General features: G+C 45.3%; 1 protein-coding gene across 1 annotated transcript in view; it reads right to left on the bottom strand.

The window, feature by feature from the left end:
* Positions 1 to 18,031, bottom strand: part of LOC115092429 (disintegrin and metalloproteinase domain-containing protein 9-like) — a 402,794-nt gene that overhangs the window by 112,206 nt on the left and 272,557 nt on the right. Inside the window, exon 12 of the mRNA XM_029603262.1 lies at positions 16,098 to 16,237. Coding sequence (XP_029459122.1) covers positions 16,098 to 16,237 — 140 coding nt within the window. The remainder of the gene's footprint in view (positions 1 to 16,097; positions 16,238 to 18,031) is intronic.

The following is an 18,031-nucleotide window of genomic DNA, read 5'->3' as shown; positions in this document are numbered from 1 at the left end:
TTATCAAAGTTTCCCTTTTGAAAGTTTAGCACGAGAGCCGTGGATTTGCTTATGTCCCCTCTTCCAGTCATTAATTCAAATTTGATCATATTAAGATCACTATTGCCAAGTGGCCCCACCACTGTTACCTCTCTCACCAAATCCTGTGCTCCACTGAGAATTAGATCTAAAATTGCTCCCTCTCTCGTTGGTTCCTGAACCAATTGCTCCATAAAGCTATCATTTATTCTATCCAGGAACTTTATCTCTCTAGCGTATCCCGATGATACATTTACCCAGTCAATATTGTAGTAATTGAAGTTTCCCATTATTACCACACTACCAATTTGGTTAGCTTCCCTAATTTTCTTAGCATTTCACTGTCAGTATCACCATCTTGACCAGGTGGACGGTAGTATACTCCTAACACTATAGTCTTCCCTGACACACAAGGGATTTCTACCCATAAAGATTCAATTGTGCATTTAGTCTCATGCAGGATGTTTATCTTGTTGGACTCTATGCCATCCCAGACATAAAGCACCACACCGCCTCCCGGGTGCTCCTCTCTGTCATTGTGATATAATTTGTATCCCGGTATAGCACTGTCCCATTGGTTGCCCTCCTTCCACCATGTCTCTGAGATGCCAATTAAGTCTATGTCATCATTCACTGCTATACATTCTAATTCTCCCATCTTACTTCTTAGATTTCTTGTTATGGAAGTTGAGAAGATGTAAACCCTTCGACCGAGGAGGAGTTGACGCTACCTGAGGAGACGGCTCCTCGGGATCCCCCGTCTGGTGGCGAGGCTGACTCGAAGCAGGAACCAGTTGGATCTTCACCACTGGAAGCTCACAGCCCCCCCAGAAGGAGCCCCTAGGGACCCAAACCACTGGGACTTAGGTGGACCTTTGGGAGGTCAAAGGTGTATGGAACAAAAGCAAGGGCCAGCTGGATCTTTGCCACTGGAAGCCCGTGGTCCCCCCAGGGAGGAGCCCATAGGGACCCAGACTGCTGGGACTTAGGTGGACCCTTGAAGATGGAAGATCAGTCAAAGTTCAGTCCGAAGTCAAACACCAGAGAATAGCCGCTTGCCAGTCTGAAATCAAACACAGAGAATCGTCGCTTGCCAGTCCGAAGTCAGACACAGAGAATCGCCGCTTGCCAGTCCAAAGTCAAACACCGAGGATCGTCCAGGAACGGAGACAGGAACCAGGATACCTGAGGCACCAGAAGACTCACCGGAGTGAGCAGACTCGTTGCCAAGTCAATGAGTGGAAAGAGGAAGTCTCCTTAAGTACTTCCCTGAGCCTGGCCCATCTGGAGCAGGTGAAACCAATTTAGAGGACAAGGCCCCTTTAAATGGATTCAGGCGGCGCGGCCTCGCACCTAAGAGCAGGGCAGCCTAAGGCCATTCCCGGAAGTGCTGTAGTGAGGCCGACGCCATGAGAGGAAGGCTGGTGGGCGCCCCTTCCGCTGGAAGGTCTCACAGGGGCTCAGCCTAAGGAGCGGGGCCGAGGGAGGAGAGCAGGAGCTCAGCACAAGAATGTCTCCTTGCCGCTGCAAGGAGAGGTAGGAAGGGCCAGCCACGGCCACCCGCGGCTGGAAGCTATAACAGTATCCCCCCTTTTAGGGCGTCTCCCAGGGAGTTTGGGTTTGGACGGATGGTCAGTATGGAACTGAGCAAGAAGATTCCGATTCAGAATATTGGCAAGAGGTTCCTATGTATTTTCTTCGGGGCCAAACCCCTCCCAGGCCAGCAAATATTCCCATCTTTTCCTATGTTTCCAGACGTCCAGTACTTCTTGGACCTGGTAGGTGATGTCTTCCTCAGAGGAGAGAGGTTGAGGTGTTGGTGTCATACTGGAAGGCCAGGTTAACACCAGAGGTTTCAAAAGGGAGACATGAAAGGTGTTGTGGATTTTGAGTGAAGGAGGTAGCTGAAGTTGATACGCTACCGCGCCAACACATTGAAGTATGGGAAATGGCAAGTTGCATCGAAGGTAGTTTCAAATGGATATATTGTGTACTCAACCATACTTTCTGACCCGGTTGAAGAGGAGGACAAGATCTCTGGCGGCGATCGGAATATTTTTTGACCATTTGATTGGCTTTAAGCAAGGTCTGCCTGCTGGAGGTCCAAAGTTGATGTAGTTCATCAGCGGAGAGCTGGGCCATGGGAGACGGGACAGTCACTGGAATAGGCAGTGGCAGACAAGGTTGCTTGCCATAGACTAGGAACCGCTGCGTGAGTACATTACCAACGAGGCTCTATTCCTGAACTCTGCATTTACTGCTGCTACTCACGATATCAGTTTCTCTCCACCACAGCACAGCTATTGTGGGATTGCTGTTCCAGAGCCTGAGGGACTACAAGCCCAGCCGGTCTATACTCCAGCTCACTACTGCCACCTCTGGTGGCTCACCAATACTGTATAATAAAAGATCTAAATGTGTGCGTGTCCTAGCTGAGCCTGACCTGTGGCCCCTCACGGGATTTCCCCCATGGGCGTGGTCATCAGCCACAGAGTCCAGGGGTCCACCCAAAATCCTTACAAACAATTACAGATTGCTAACTCTATGGATCCGGCACAGCTTAATGCCCTGCAGGCCATACCGGGCCTTGCCCTGCGCATTTCTGAACAGCAAGACACATTGGAGAAACTCACTTCAGCGTTTTACCAGCTGCACACACAGAAGACCCAAGGCGCTACTTCCAGCAACGAAGGTCAGTTACAGGAAGTAACCTTAAAGACTGCTGTACCGCTGGCAGCTCCAGTTTGTTTCTCGGGAGAGATTCGGAAGACCAGGAGCTTTTTAAACCAGTGTTGCATGCATTTTGCTCTACAGCCTCCTCAGTTCCCTATAGCTTTTTCCAAGACTACTTACATCCTTTCCTATCTGGATGGAAGGGCCCTGTCTTGGGCGTCTACACTGTGGGAACGCAAGGATTCTATTTTGCAGGACATAGATGGATTTCTGGACTTATTTAAATCCATTTTCGATGATCCTGCTCGAGTTACCGTTGCCGGTTCTGCTTTAGTGGACCTGAAGCAAGGCAACCGACCACTGGCTGATTTTGTGATAGAGTTTAAGACTCTTGCTACAGAACTCTGCTGGGATCCCAAATGCCTGAAGACCCTCTTCTTCAGAGGCTTGGATACTCATTTAAAAGACGAGCTGGCTGCTTGCGAAACACCTGACTCGCTGGACGAACTAGTGGCTTTGGCCACTCGGATCCATCACCGGCTTCGTGATAAGGTGAAAGGGCTCCGGCCTATTAGAAAACCTGGATTGAAAGAGGCGAGTGCTAAACCTGCACCTTGGATGGTTCCAATAATTCCTGCTGCCAGTGAAGATGAACCAATGCAACTTGGTCGCAGACATTTGACTTCCAAAGAGAGAAGACTTCGAAAGAAACATGGGTTATGCATGTACTGTGGTCAGTTGGGCCATGATGTCCCTACATGCCCAATTCATCCGGGAAACGGACGGGTCTAAGTCCTGCAGGAGGACTGTTCTTAGGCCTCACTATGTCCTCTCCTCTGCGCTCTCTCCCAGTCTCCTTGATCTGCGGACCGTCTACGGTTCAAACTCTTGCCCTGGTGGATTCAGGGGCAGGAGGCAACTTTATTCTCCGACGTTTAGTGGAACATCTGAGGATTCCCCTCGTCAACTTGAAAGTTCCGCTACTTCTATCCTCCATTCATGGAGAGCCCTTACCGGGCGATGTGACTTGCCAAATTATACTAGTGACTCTCTGCACCGGAGCTCTCCATACGACGTCAATTCCCTTCTTTGTGTTAGAGAAGGCCATGCACCTTATTATCCTGGGGTTACCCTGGTTGCAATTGCACCAATCCCAATTTGACTTGGCATCATTGGAACTCTCCCGCTGGGGCCCAGAGTGTCATGGGAAGTGTCTTAAGGAAATTGCTCCTGTCATCTGCATGCCTACGACTCCAGCGATGCTGGGACTGCCGCCCCAATACGCATCCTTTAGTGATGTGTTCTCCAAAGAAGCTGCTGACATCCTTCCTCCGTATAGGTCCTATGACTGTGCCATAAGACTGAAACCCAATACTGAACTTCCTAAAGGACGTGTCTATCCTCTCTCAGCAATTGAGAACAAGGTGATGTCCAAATATATTGAGGAGAACTTACAGAAGGGGTTTATCAGACCATCGAAGTCTCCAGCCGGCGCAGGCGATTTCTTTATGGGGAAGAAGGATGGTACTCTATGTCCTTGTATCGATTATCGAGGTCTGAACGAGATCACGATTAAAGACCGCTACCCCCTGCCTTTAATCTCTGAGCTGTTTGACCAGCTTCAAGGGGCCAAAATATTTTCAAAACTCGACCTGAAGGGGGCCTACAACTTAGTTCGCATTCATAGTGTCGACGAATGGAAAACAGCCTTCAACACTCGAGACAGCCACTTCGAGTACTTAGTACATAAGAACATAAGTGGTGCCCTTCGGTCTGTGCAATGTACGCATCATATTCTGATAACACCAATCACCCAACTCTTAGGCTTCACATTATTCACACTGTCCTTATTCAATGCACAATCTTTATCCAAGAAATCTCTAATCCTCAACGACTATCTCCTAGACGCCAAGCCAGATATTTGCGCAATAACGGAAACCTGGCTTAAACCCACAGACACAGCAATTATAAACCAACTACCCACATCAACTTACGACATCTTCTCTCTCCCTCGACAGAAAAAAAGGGGAGGAGGACTTCTATTTGCATCCAAAAAAGACCTTGGATTCACCCAGCACCCATTCAACTCAGACTCCAAACTAGAAATTGGCTTCTTTACTTCGGAACAACTACAAATCCTACTCGTCTACGCACCTCCGGGCCTCCTAGAGACAGACCCCTCCCCCTTAGTAGAAATAACCACAACTCTCATCAAATTGGACGCCCCAGCAATTATTCTAGGAGATTTTAATCTGCATGTGGACAACCCCACCCTCTCATCCAGCTGTGAAACCTTTCTCACAGCCCTCTCTGCCTTGGGTTTCAAGCAAATAGTTAGCAAACCCACCCACAAAGCCGGCCACACACTGGACCTTATCTTTATCAACCCAGGCATTAAGCATTCTTCCCGCCTTAAGAGCAAGAAGGTCCCTTGGTCTGATCACTCACTTATCTCAACATCATTCTCTCTCAAAAAATCCACCACACCTAAGGTGCCCGCATCATCTTTCCCATACAGAAGATCCTGTTCTACCGAGGACCTTAGTTCCCACCTAGCCTCTCAACTACCTTGCATAGATCTTTCAAACCCGAACACAGCTCTCCGCTCCTGGAATGCCATCACAGAATCCATAGCCAATAAGTTATGCCCACTAGCAACCAAAAAATCACTCCCAAACGCCTCCAAAAGACAACCATGGTTCACGGAAGAATTAAGAAAGCTAAAACAAAATCTAAGACAGAAAGAGAGCAACTGGCGCAAATCCCCTAGCACCAATACACTCTCCATCTACAAAGCCACCCTCCAACAGTACAAGTCCGCTACCTCAAAATCCAAAAGGGACTTCTATGTATCCAAGATTCACCACCTGATCTTCGATGCAAAAGCCCTCTTTGCCTACGTTTCTAATCTCACCCAAATCAACCCCCAGGAGATTCCAGTGACCTAGCTCAATCCAAAGCTGAAGAACTTGCTCTACATTTCCACAACAAAGTCAATAACCTTCTTACACAATTGCTTTCTAATCCCCCCGATCCCACTTCTCCCCCAACTCTTCAGCACCCCTCCCTCAACAACAATGGTCTGGAAACACTTGAACCCATCTCTACCTTAGAGATACAAGCTCTTTTAAGGAGAATGAAACCTTCCTCCCACCCTTTGGATACTATCCCCACCAAACTGCTCCTGGCTATCCCCGACTCCATCGCCAAAACACTGTCGGACATCATAAATTGCTCGCTCTCCCAAGGATCATATCCTGACGACCTCAAATTAGCTTCCATCAAACCTCTACTTAAGAAACCCAACTTGGATCCAAAAGACCCCAATAATTTCCGCCCCATCGCCAATCTTCCATTCATAGCTAAGATTCTAGAAAAAGTTGTAAACACTCAACTTTCCGACTACATTGAAGACAACAAAATTCTACTCCACTCACAATACGGATTTCGCAAATCATTGAGTACAGAATCCCTCCTCATCTCCATGTCAGACTTCATTTTAATGGGCCTTGACAAAGGTCAATCCTTCCTCTTCATTCTACTGAACTTATCAGCGGCCTTTGATACGGTCAACCACTCCACTCTCACATCCTTGCTGGCTTCTATTGGTATCTCAGGCACCGCACTCTCATGGTTTAAATCTTTTCTCTCCAATAGAGGCTTCAAGGTTAAGATACAGAACAAAGAATCATCACGAATGGACTCATCCATAGGAGTCCCCCAGGGCTCCTCGCTGTCGCCTACACTCTTCAACATTTATCTCTTACCAATCTGCCAACTCCTCTCCAACCTTAATCTCAAACACTTCCTCTACGCCGACGATATCCAGATCGTGATACCCATTAAAGAGTCTTTTACGAAAACATTGGATTACTGGGAAAATTGCCTCCTTGAAATTAAACACCTCTTATCCAACCTAAACCTAGTTTTAAACTCCTCCAAAACCGAACTGCTGCTCATCTCCCCAGATAACAACAATTCCATCACTAATCTTCCAGCTATCCCCACTACCACACAAGTGAGAGACCTAGGAGTATTAATCGACAACCGGATGAACCTTAAAGCTTCCATCAACAGAACCACCAGAGATTGTTTCCATAAACTCCAAGTACTGAAAAGAATTAGACCGCTCTTCCACTTTCAGGATTTCAGAACTATTCTACAAGCTATCATTTTTTCTAAGATCGATTACTGTAACTCTATCCTTCTGGGCCTCCCTTCCTCCTACATTAAACCTCTTCAGATGATACAAAATGCTACTGCATGATCACTGACAAACTCCAGGAGAAGGGACCATATAACTCCAATCCTAAAAGACCTCCACTGGTTGCCTATTCACTTCAGAATCCTCTACAAATCTCTTTCTATAATTTACAAAACCATCCATCAACATACCCCACTCGACTTACAAGTCCCTTTCCAAATATATAACTCCTCCAGACCAACTAGAGACGCACTCAGAGGATCTCTTCAAGTACCCCCTGCCAAAACCACCAGACACATCACCTTAAGAGATCGGGCCCTCTCAACAGCCGGCCCACCTTTATGGAACTCCATCCCTCCTGACCTCAGACTAGAACCTAGCCTCCCGACCTTCAGGAAAAGACTTAAGACCTGGCTGTTTAAACAAGCATTCCCGGACACCAACTAATTCTCTTACCATCAACCATACGTTATCCAGCCAGTTCTACACCTTCTTCATGTAAATATCTATAGTTAATGTTATAGCTATTGTAAATATCTTCACCTAATGTTATCCTCTCCTTTTTTTCTCTTCTCCTAGTTCTATCTCCCTTGTTATTTGTAACTGCCTACTTCCACACTAATAGGTTACTCAGTTGTTCATTGTACACCCCTGTTATATGTAAACCGGCATGATGTGATTGTATCATGAATGCCGGTATATAAAAATCTTAAATAAATAAAAATAAAAAAATAAATATTTCAGAACATGATGAACGACATCTTGCGGTACCTGCTGTACAAGAGTGTCGTGGTATACCTGGATGATATCCTGATCTTTTCCCAGGATCTGCCCACTCACATTGAAGATGTCAAACAAGTACTCCACCGACTCCGTGAACACCGGCTCTACGCCAAACTCTCTAAGTGCAAATTTCACAAAGACTCAGTGCCTTTTCTTGGCTATATTGTGTCTAAAGATAGCTTCCAGATGGACCCTCACAAACTCGAGTGTATCAAAAATTGGTCCCAACCTACCATCCTGAAGGCCCTGAGACAATTCCTGGGGTTCACCAACTATTATAGAAGCTTCATAAAGAATTACTCTTCTTTAACAATACCCTTGACTGCAATGACCCACAAGGGTGCCAACGCTTCCAAATGGTCTGTGGAGGCCATTTCCGCATTTGAGAATCTGAAGACTGCCTTTTCCATGGAACCATGCCTGTGGCATCCTGACCCCAACAAGCCCTTTATCGTTGAAGTTGATGCTTCAGATGTCGGCTTGGGGGCCGTATTGAGTCAGACAGGAGACTCTAAAGCCTTACATCCCTGTTCCTTCTTCTCACGATGATTCTCTCCGGCCGAGAAGAACTATGGGATCGGCGATAAAGAGCTCTTGGCAATAAAGCTCGCATTCAAGGAATGGCGTCCTTGGCTCGAAGGCGCTCAACATCAAATAACCATATTGACGGACCACAAAAATTTAGAGTATCTCCGCCATGCGCAACGTCTTAACCACAGACAAGCCAGATGGCTCTTATTTTTTAATTGTTTCGACTTTGTGCTCAAGTATAGCCCCGGAGACAGAAATACCAGAGCCGACACCTTGTCACGCTCCTTTCTCTCGGAGGATGTGCCTGAAGAACCTCAGCACATAATTGACCCAAAGAAAGTCATCTTGGCGACTACCCATTCTGTGCCCGCTGGTAAGAACATCATACCAAAACACCTCAGGAAGAAGGTGTTCTTTTGGGCCCATGATTCCAAGCTGTCTGGCCATCCTGGTCAATGCCGTAGCCTGCTCAAAATCCAGAAGTTATATTGGTGGCCTACGATCAAGAAGGATACCTATTCCTATGTGGCATCCTGTACCATCTGTGCCAAGAACAAACCTGCTTCTGGCCAACCTTGGGGGATTTCTGCAACCTCTGCGAATTCTGGAACAGCCCTGGTTACACATCGCTACTGATTTTGTAGTCGATTTACCCCCTTCTGGAAGAATGAATACCATCTGAGTAACAGTTGATCGCTTCAGCAAGATGGCCCACTTCGTGGCGCTTCCTGGCTTACCTTCAGCCTTGGAGCTTGCGAAGCTCTTCATATCGCACATACTTCGCCTTCATGGCCTACCTAGTCACATTGTCTCTGACCGAGGATCTCAATTCACGGCAAGATTCTGGAGGGCCTTGTGCAAGTTATTCGACATCTCTCTAGACTACACTTCAGCCTATCATCCGCAATCAAATGGCCAAACAGAATGGATGAATAGAACTTTGAAGCAGGTCATGCTTGCCTACGTCAGTTCCCGTCAGAATAACTGGGCCAAACTGGTACAATAGGCTGAATTCGCCATCAATTCTCATCCAGAAATATCAACTGGATCAACACCATTTGAAGTGGTATATGGATGCTCTCCAACACCGCCATTTCCACTGAAGCTCTCAGTGACGTCCCCAGCAGCTCAAGCTACTGCTGATGAAATCCATAACCTGTGGATTCAGACAAAGACATGCTGAACAAACCGAGTGATCGCACTAAGAAGTACTATGACGCTCACCACTCTCAAGCGCCAGTCTTCAAACCTGGAGATAAAGTCTGGTTATCTACCAAACACCTCAGACTGAAGCTACATAAGAAACATAAGAAACTCGGTTCACTCCTCGCTACGTTGGACCATTTCCAATCTTCCGACGTCTTGGCAACATCACCTATAGTCTGAAGCTACCACCTGGACTCAACATCCATAACGCTTTTCACGTTTCACTCTTAAAACCGCTCATCCTCAGTGAATTCTCTTCCAAGACTCAGGAACCACCTGTTATCAATGCAGAAGATGACCTTGAATTCAAGGTTGAAGAGATTCTTGATGTCCGAAGACGAGGCAAAACACTTCATGGGAAGGTTTCGGCCCCAAAGAAAACTCTTGGGAGCCTCAGGCTAACATCCTTGATAAAGAGATGCTCTGTCAATTTCACCTTGCGCATCCTTCTAAACCAAAACTTGGTACCTGAAGAGGAGACGGCCCTTTGAAGGGGGATACTGTTGCGACCATCGCTTCCTGATATCTCCATAATGCCCTCCTTACCTCTCTGGTGACTCCTCCTGCAGTTGACGGACATTTGGCTGCCACTGCGTCTGCCGTCCTCTCCGGTGTCCCCAGACCGGCTTGGGCGCTGCCTCCCGCCATGCTGTTCAGCTGCCTTAGGGTGCACGTGCCGCGCGGCCCTGTTTCAAGTACCTTCAGTGGTGTGAACCTCAGGGGCGTCCCCCTGTGATGACGTCATGCATCCAGGATACAAATAACCTATGCGATTGCTAGCCTATGAGTTAGCAAAGGTTTGCCAACGGATGGGATTCACTCTCCGTACCTAGCTGGTCTGCCTCCACTTTGGACTACTCTATTTGGGGTTTTGGACTACTCCTCAGGGGTCTCTCTCTCTCTCTTTCTCTCTCTCTTTCCTCTCTTTCAGGACCCTGTCTGGAACCGGTACTCGTTCCTCAAGGGTCCATGTTCCTGGACTTCACTTCTGGCTGGAAGACACCGCTGCCTATACCATCTGTGAGTTACCATCTACATCTCTCAGAGTTGTTCCCTGGAACCAGGTACTCACTCCTCGAGGGCCTGTCTTTACTTTAGCTCCTGTGCTCCACAGTGAGAGACCGCTGTGTGAGTACATTACCAATGAGGCTCTATTCCTGAACTCTGCATTTACTGCTGCTACTCACGATATCAGTTTCTCTCCACTCAGCACAGCCATTGTAGGATCACTGCTCCAGAGCCTGAGGGACTACAAGCCCAGCCGGGCTATACTCCAGCTCACTACCGCCACTTCTGGTGGCTCACCAATACTGTCTAATAAAAGATCTAACTGTGTGTGTGTCCTAGCTGAACCTGACCTGTGGCCCCTCATGGGATTTCCCCCATGGGCGTGGTCATCAGCCACAGAGTTCAGGGGTCCACCCAAAATCCTTACAAACAATAACAGGCTTTTGCCTGCGAGGTTGCCTGGACTGGCCTTTCTGGTAAGGCTTAGTAGAGCGAACTTTGGACAGAGGAGGATAAGATTTCCTTTGATGGTAAAAGGATTTCTTGGGCTCCTTTCTGATTGTTTGCTTAGCAGGATATTCAGAAGGTATCAAGGAGAGTTGGCGAAGAGTCTCATGGTGATCCTTGAGTTGTGCCACTGTCTTGTATTTTTGTTCACCAAAACGATTATCTCCAGTGCAAGGCAAATCAGATAGTCTATCCTGGACCTCAGGTCATAGGTCAGACGACTTTAGCCAGGCCCATCGCCTTGCAGAAATGGCTGTTGCTGAAACCCTGGAAGCAGTGTCAAAAACATCATAGGCAGATCTTATTTCGTGCTTGCCCTCTTCCAAACCCTTTTGAGCTAGGGCGTGCAATTGGTCTTGAGACTGTTGAGGCAGGGTCTCAGCAAAGTCCTGTATTTGTTTAAAGAGGACCCTGTTGTACTGGGTTATATAAAGTTGATAAGAGGTGATGTGTGATATAAGTATAGCCCCTTGAAAGATACAGCGACCTATAGCATCCAGGAATTTTTGTTCCTTTCCTGGAGGATAGGAAGAATGAGACTTGGCTCTTCAGGCTCTTTTTTGGGCTGGCTCAACAACCACTGAATGGTGGTCCAGTTGGGACTAGTATGTAGTGTCAGCTTTCCGATTGACTGGTGCCACAGAACCAGGATGTTCCCAATTTCTTTTGAGAAGATTCAGAAGGACATCATGGATGGGAATAGATGTTAGCTCTTTAGGAGCATCTAAAAATTGAAGAAGCTCCATCATCTGATGTCTATCATCTTGTTTTGTCTGAAGTTGAAAAGGAACCACTTCAGCCACTTCCTTCACAAAATTAAAGAAGAACAAGTCCTCTGGCAGAGAACGCTTCCTGCTTTCAGCAGGAGAAGGTGGCAATGGCAAGTCATCGGTATCCTGGGATGAATTGTCAGTCCAGGTATCGTAGGGATCATCTCCATCAGCCCCAGTATCTTTGGAGGGATGAAAAATTGGTATACCTGAAAGTCCCGGGCGAAGCACCGAAGGCATTGATGGTGTCACCAAGGGCATCGATGGACGGGTTGGTGGCACCGATGGAAACAAAGATACAATCGGTGAAACCAATGGTCTAGGCATCGGAAGGATTCCCGATGGCGGAAGGAACTGTGTTTCTCCTTCTTCTGTCGATGAAAGAGGAATCAGAGAGGAGGGCACCGGGTCCATCAAAGTCGTTGGATCCCTCGGAGGAAAAGCAGCAATCAGCGCTTCCATTCTCGTGAGTAACGATGCTAGCACTGTTGGAATGGGATCGGCTATCGGTTCAGGCATTGGTACCGGTATCAGCGTTGATGGAACCTTGAAGCCTTGAATCGCTCTGCTGTTGGCCTCCTGAATCATCTGATCCAGTTCCTCCCGGAAACCTGGAGCATGGAGCCCCGATGCTTGAGGAGGAAGAGGCGGAGACGGGTCCTGGTGAAGGTTGCCTCGGTGACCCTGAACCAGATAGGGACGGTGCCTTTTCTGGACGGGCTTTCTTCGATGGCGGTTCAGACAATGACGACGTTGAGGCCTTGCCTGCGTCCTTCTGAGACCTGCGATGTCGATGCCGATGCTTTTCTCGATGGTCTCCTCTGTCCTTTCCATGAGGGGGAACAGAGGGTGTCAAAGGTCATGGAGTCGTCAATGCTGGTCGGACACCGGCCGGTGTCCAATGATGGTGCAATGTAGATGGTGTCGGTTCAGACGATGTCGATGCTATGGATGGCGTCGAGGTTTTTGACTGAAAGAGAAGTCCCATTTTCTCCATTCTAGCCTTGCGACCTTTAGGTGTTATGAGGGCACATTTGGTACAAGTAAGGACATCATGTTCGCTATCCAGACACATTACACATCCCTGGTGAGGGTCAGTAATGGACATTGTGTGAGTGCATTCCGGGCATCGACGGAACCCTGACGCCATGGCCAGTGAAAAAATGTAGCCGCGGTGTGGTCGACAGCCAGTGGGCCGTGAAGGCCAAACTCGACAGGAATCGACCGGAATCGAGTAAAAAAACTTACCAGACTACCGCGGACGTAAAAATGAAAGAGGGGAACCCCTGTGGGGAAGAAAGTTATATAGTAATTCCGTGAGGAAATTTCCTGTCAGGAATCTCTGTGGAGCTCCTTAAACCGCGTGGCTACTGCTGCGCAGAAAAAAGAAGACTGAAGGGGGACCCCTGCTGGTTGCAGGGATAGTGCCATCCTGGGCATGCCCAGTTCCGTGATTGGGCTCCATACTGTGATGTCACCCATATGTGAGGAGTACCATCCTGCTTGACCTGTGAGAAACCCCTACACTGAAATATTGTTGTTATAAAGCGGGAGGTATTTTTACACCAAATAATACCGCAAATGATTGATTAGTCTGGGCGGTCTTGAAGCTCACACTGAGACATGCCGACAGGCTTGCTGATGCAGTATAATTTAACAAATTAAAAATATTAAAAAATAAAAAATAGAAAAACATTAATAAAATGGATTCAGTAGATGTATAATAGAGAACAACATAGTTTATTTATTTTATTTATTTTTAATTTTTCTATACCGAAGTTCCTGTATGAATACAGATCACTCCGGTTTACATGATAAACCACAAAATTCGCTAGAGAGCGTTACATATAACAAATAGCAGATAACATATAACATAGTTGGCGATAGTGGATAGATTTTGCATTTGGGTTTCATTTTTTTGTGAAGTTTGATATGACGTGGGAATTAAATTTTTGCTCTTTTTTTTTTTTTTTTTTAATTATTTGGACCATCCATGTATTTTAATTAGTATATTTTTAACTATTTTATTGTTTTTATTGCCCTTGTTTTCATTTTTAAATTGCCCTTAGAATTGCTATAGATTTCCTCCTGATAGGCGTTAGAAGCGTATCTTGGTAAATGAGTTAATTTGTTTTTTAACAGGTAAAAAAACGTTTTGCATACTTTGCCATGGTATTTTTGTTATATTTGGTTTCTGTCCTTTTGTCCGTTCTAATTTTATGGCTGTGCTTTACTGTATGTTTATCAGTTTAAGTTAATTTTAATTTGTGTATTCTGTCTCTCTACACATTTTTTGTGTTTGGGATTTTAATGTTATTGTTGTATGAAGTGTTAATTATTTCACTGTTATTAATGTAATTTTCTGGAATTTATTTTTTTAGCCCCTGAAACAGCCCTTAACTGGGCGAAACTCAGGCCTAGAATCTGGCATCTACTGGGTAATTGTTTATTAATAAACTTAAGAACATAAGAACATAAGAAATTGCCATGCTGGGTCAGACCGAGGGTCCATCAAGCCCAGCATCCTGTTTCCAACAGAGGCCAAACCAGACCACAAGAACCTGGCAAGTACCCAAACACCAAGAAGATCCCATGCTACTGATGCAGTAATAGCAGTGGCTATTCCCTAAGTAAACTTGATTAATAGCAGTTAAAGGACTTCTCCAAGACTTCTCCAAATCTTTTTTGAACCCAGCTACACTAACTGCACTAACCACATCCACTGGCAACAAATTCCAGAGCTTAATTGTGCATTGAAGGAAAAGAATTTTCTCCAATTAGCCTTAAATGTGCTACTTGCTAACTTCATGGAATGGCCCCTAGTCCTTCTATTATCTGAAAGTGTAAATAACCAATTCACATCTACTCATTCAAGACCTCTCATAATCTTAAAGACCTCTATCATATCCCCCCTCAGCCGTCTCTTCTCCAAGATGAACAGCCCTAACCTCTTCAGCCTTTCTTCATAAGGGAGCTATTCCATCCCCTTTATCATTTTGGTTGCCCTTATCTGTACTTTCTCCATCGCAAATATCTTTTTTGAGATGTGGCGACCAGAATTGTACACAGTATTCAAGGTGCGGTCTCACCATGGAGCGATACAGAGGCATTATGACATTTTCCGTTTTATTCACCATTCCCTTCCTAATAATTCCTAACATTCTGTTTGCTTTTTTGACTGCTGCAGCCGATAATTTTAAAGTATTTTAAAGTATTATCCACTATGATGCCTAGATCTTTTTCCTGGGTGGTGGCTCCTAATATGGAACCTAACATCGGGTAACTACAGCAATAAAATTCACTCTACCCATCTAACTTTCTCCCTCACCCAAACCATGCCCCGGAAACACCTACTTTAAAAGCAGATAAATACAGCTGCCTTGTGAAAATAAGTATCTACTTTAGCTGTTCAGTGGGGAAATTGTTTTCCCAAATGTCATCTAACTCCTTTTGAATATTGACCTCAGTGTTGTGCTGAAAAGCACAAGGCATAATGAAGGTCCTGCCCTTGATACCTCTGGAAGGACTGGTGCAACTACTGTTCCTTTTAGCTTCAGATTCTGAATCTGTGAATAGGTTAGTATACATAGCCATCCAACCCAAGGCAACTTCAAAAATATTTGGGTGGCTGAGCAAAACTAAAAACCTCTACTGAGGACCTTCGGATCTCTTTCTTTACAAAGTTGTTCTATGGACATATTCTAAGTTTTTGCCCAAAATAGTTTTCTGCTTTCACATGAATCAGGAGATTGCTCTATCCACCTTTTTAACTCTACCATACCAGTCAGGCAGAAGTAACTCTTCATACACTAGACTATAGAAGAGAGTTGTCCTTATACCTGAATAGAATGAAAGAGCATCTACTCAACTTTTCATTTCTCATGATTTGATTTGCCCGAGTCATTTTTTTTTTTTTGCATAAGGGGAAGGAAGGGGATGTGAACACAACCCTGTGCTTGGGAACCCCTACAGGTGTGACTGTATATTCTGCTTGTCAATGGAGAAACAAGAGTGCTTGCCTGTAACTGCTGTTCTCCATGGACAACAGGGTTACCAGTCACACGCTCCTTCCTACCTCCCCAGCTATCTTACAGACTGAGGGAGTTCAGTCGAGGGCTGCTGGGTGTAGGACTATTGTACATGTGCAAAACATTCTAAACTATTCCATATATTAATTGATCATGCTCTGTACTGATTGTGTGCGGTTACATCACCCACGTGTGACCATTAGTCCTGCTATCCATAGAGTTAACCACTTACAGGTAAGCAACGTTCTTTTATTTTTAGGCCAACACTTTTATATTGCTCTCTTTATATCTAGTGTATATTGTAATATACCACTTACAATAAAAAAAAGAAACATACTATCAAAGATAACAGAGATTAAATTTTCTTACAATGCCAGGGTGTTCATTAAGCAATAGCTTCTACCACATTTGCAGTTCCTGCCATTATCATGCTTCATGCCCACAGCGTGACCCACCATATGTCCAAGAGCAGCCGCAAAAGGACGAACATTTTCGGGTATCAATGAATACTAATACACACACAAAAAAAGACAAAAATAATAAGCAGTTTTGAGAGAAGTAACATTTCCAGCAGAGAAGAAAATCTTTCAAAACTTAGATCACCCTGCCTGGGGTTTTTGATCCTCAACACAGCAAGAGAAAATTACATATACAGTAAGTCATCCATCAGCAAAAGTCATTTTCCCAAGCCCTCCCAATTATATCTTTGTACATGGCTTAAAGAATATGTACTTGCTGGATTATTTTTCAAAATATGAACTGGCTCATTTCTTTGTCTCTGCAGCCAGGGTAGGAAAGGAGCAATGTTTATCACAAATGGTTATTAAAATCAGATTCTTGAGGGAAATTTGTAGTATGTATGGAATTTCAGTTCAGGGAGAAAAAGTAGGGGCATGTTGTGTTTATTGTTGCTATTAAAGCTAGTATAAACACATTCTGAATGTTTCTTTTTGGTGATGGATTTTCCTTGCAAAATAAAACAAGGACTCTGTAAAGGAGTACACAGGAGAAGACCCCAGAACATGCTAAAGGATTGGCTCCAGAGATCTGTTTCTGTCCACCTGAAGACCTAAAGCACCAAAGAATCCTGGTCTGGGTCAGTTCCCTAGGGAGAGGAAATAACTAGTCAGGCCGAGGAGGGGAGAGGAAGCCTCAGGAATGAGAAGGAAGCCTAGGGAAGGCCAATACTGCTGAACTGTGAATTACATTGCTGTTTGTTTGAGAATTGCTAAAGGTAAGCAGAGATGCTTCTGTTTTGTTTTCTTGCTATTAATAAAAAGGTTGAGAGAGTATAGCCAAAGTCTAGCCTGAGTCTGTTCTCTGGCCAGTTCAAGACCACTCATGGTGTCACATATGGTGTCAGTTTGAGAAATTCTGCGCTATGCCTTGTACAAGCTGAGAACCATGCCAAAAGAGAAAAAAAGGCATAAAAAATATTTTCTTACTTTTCTTGGGGCTTCACAGCTTGGAGAAAGGTATATATATATATGTATATATATATATATATATATATATATATATATATATTAGGGATGTGAATCGGTTTTTGACGATTTAAAAAATTGTCCGATATATTTTAAATCGTCAAAAATCGTTAGAGGGGCGATACAATAGGAATTCCCCCAATTTATCGTCAAAAATCGTAAATTGAGGGGGGAGGGGAAGGGGGAGGGTGGGAAAACCGGCACACTAAAACAACCCTAAAATCCACCCCAACCCTTTAAAATAAATCCCCCACCCTCCCGAACCCCCCCCAAATGTTTTAAATTACCTGGGGTCCAGTGGGGGGGTCCCGGTGTGATCTTCCACTCTCGGGCCACGGCTGCATTAATAGAAATGGCGCCGGCGCTATCTTTGTCATATGACAGGGCAAAGGTAGCGCCGGCGCCATTTTGGTTCCTGTCCCCCGATGTCACGAGTGCAGGAGATCGCTCCCGGACCCCCGCTGGACCCCCAGGGACTTTTGGCCAGCTTGGAGGGCCTCCTGACCCCCACAAGACTTGCCAAAAGTCCAACTGGGGTCCGGGATCGACCTCCTGCACTCATGACGTCGGGGGACAGGATGTGTTCTTAAAACATTTTGAAAGAACTGAATGACTATCTATCTATCTTGCATGACTATCCTGACTATCTATCTATCTTGCATGACTATCCTGCATGACTATCTATCTATCTTGTATTTTTACTTATATAATATGTTTCATTTATCCATGTATCCTTTCATGTACTCTCAAGTATCTCATGTATCCATCAATATAACATGTACATATATCAATTTTCCCTTATAACATGTACATTTATTA

This window comes from Rhinatrema bivittatum, chromosome 5 (assembly GCF_901001135.1).
Source record: "Rhinatrema bivittatum chromosome 5, aRhiBiv1.1, whole genome shotgun sequence".
Lineage (NCBI taxonomy): Eukaryota > Metazoa > Chordata > Amphibia > Gymnophiona > Rhinatrematidae > Rhinatrema > Rhinatrema bivittatum.
This window is presented reverse-complemented; position numbering and strand designations above follow the sequence as displayed.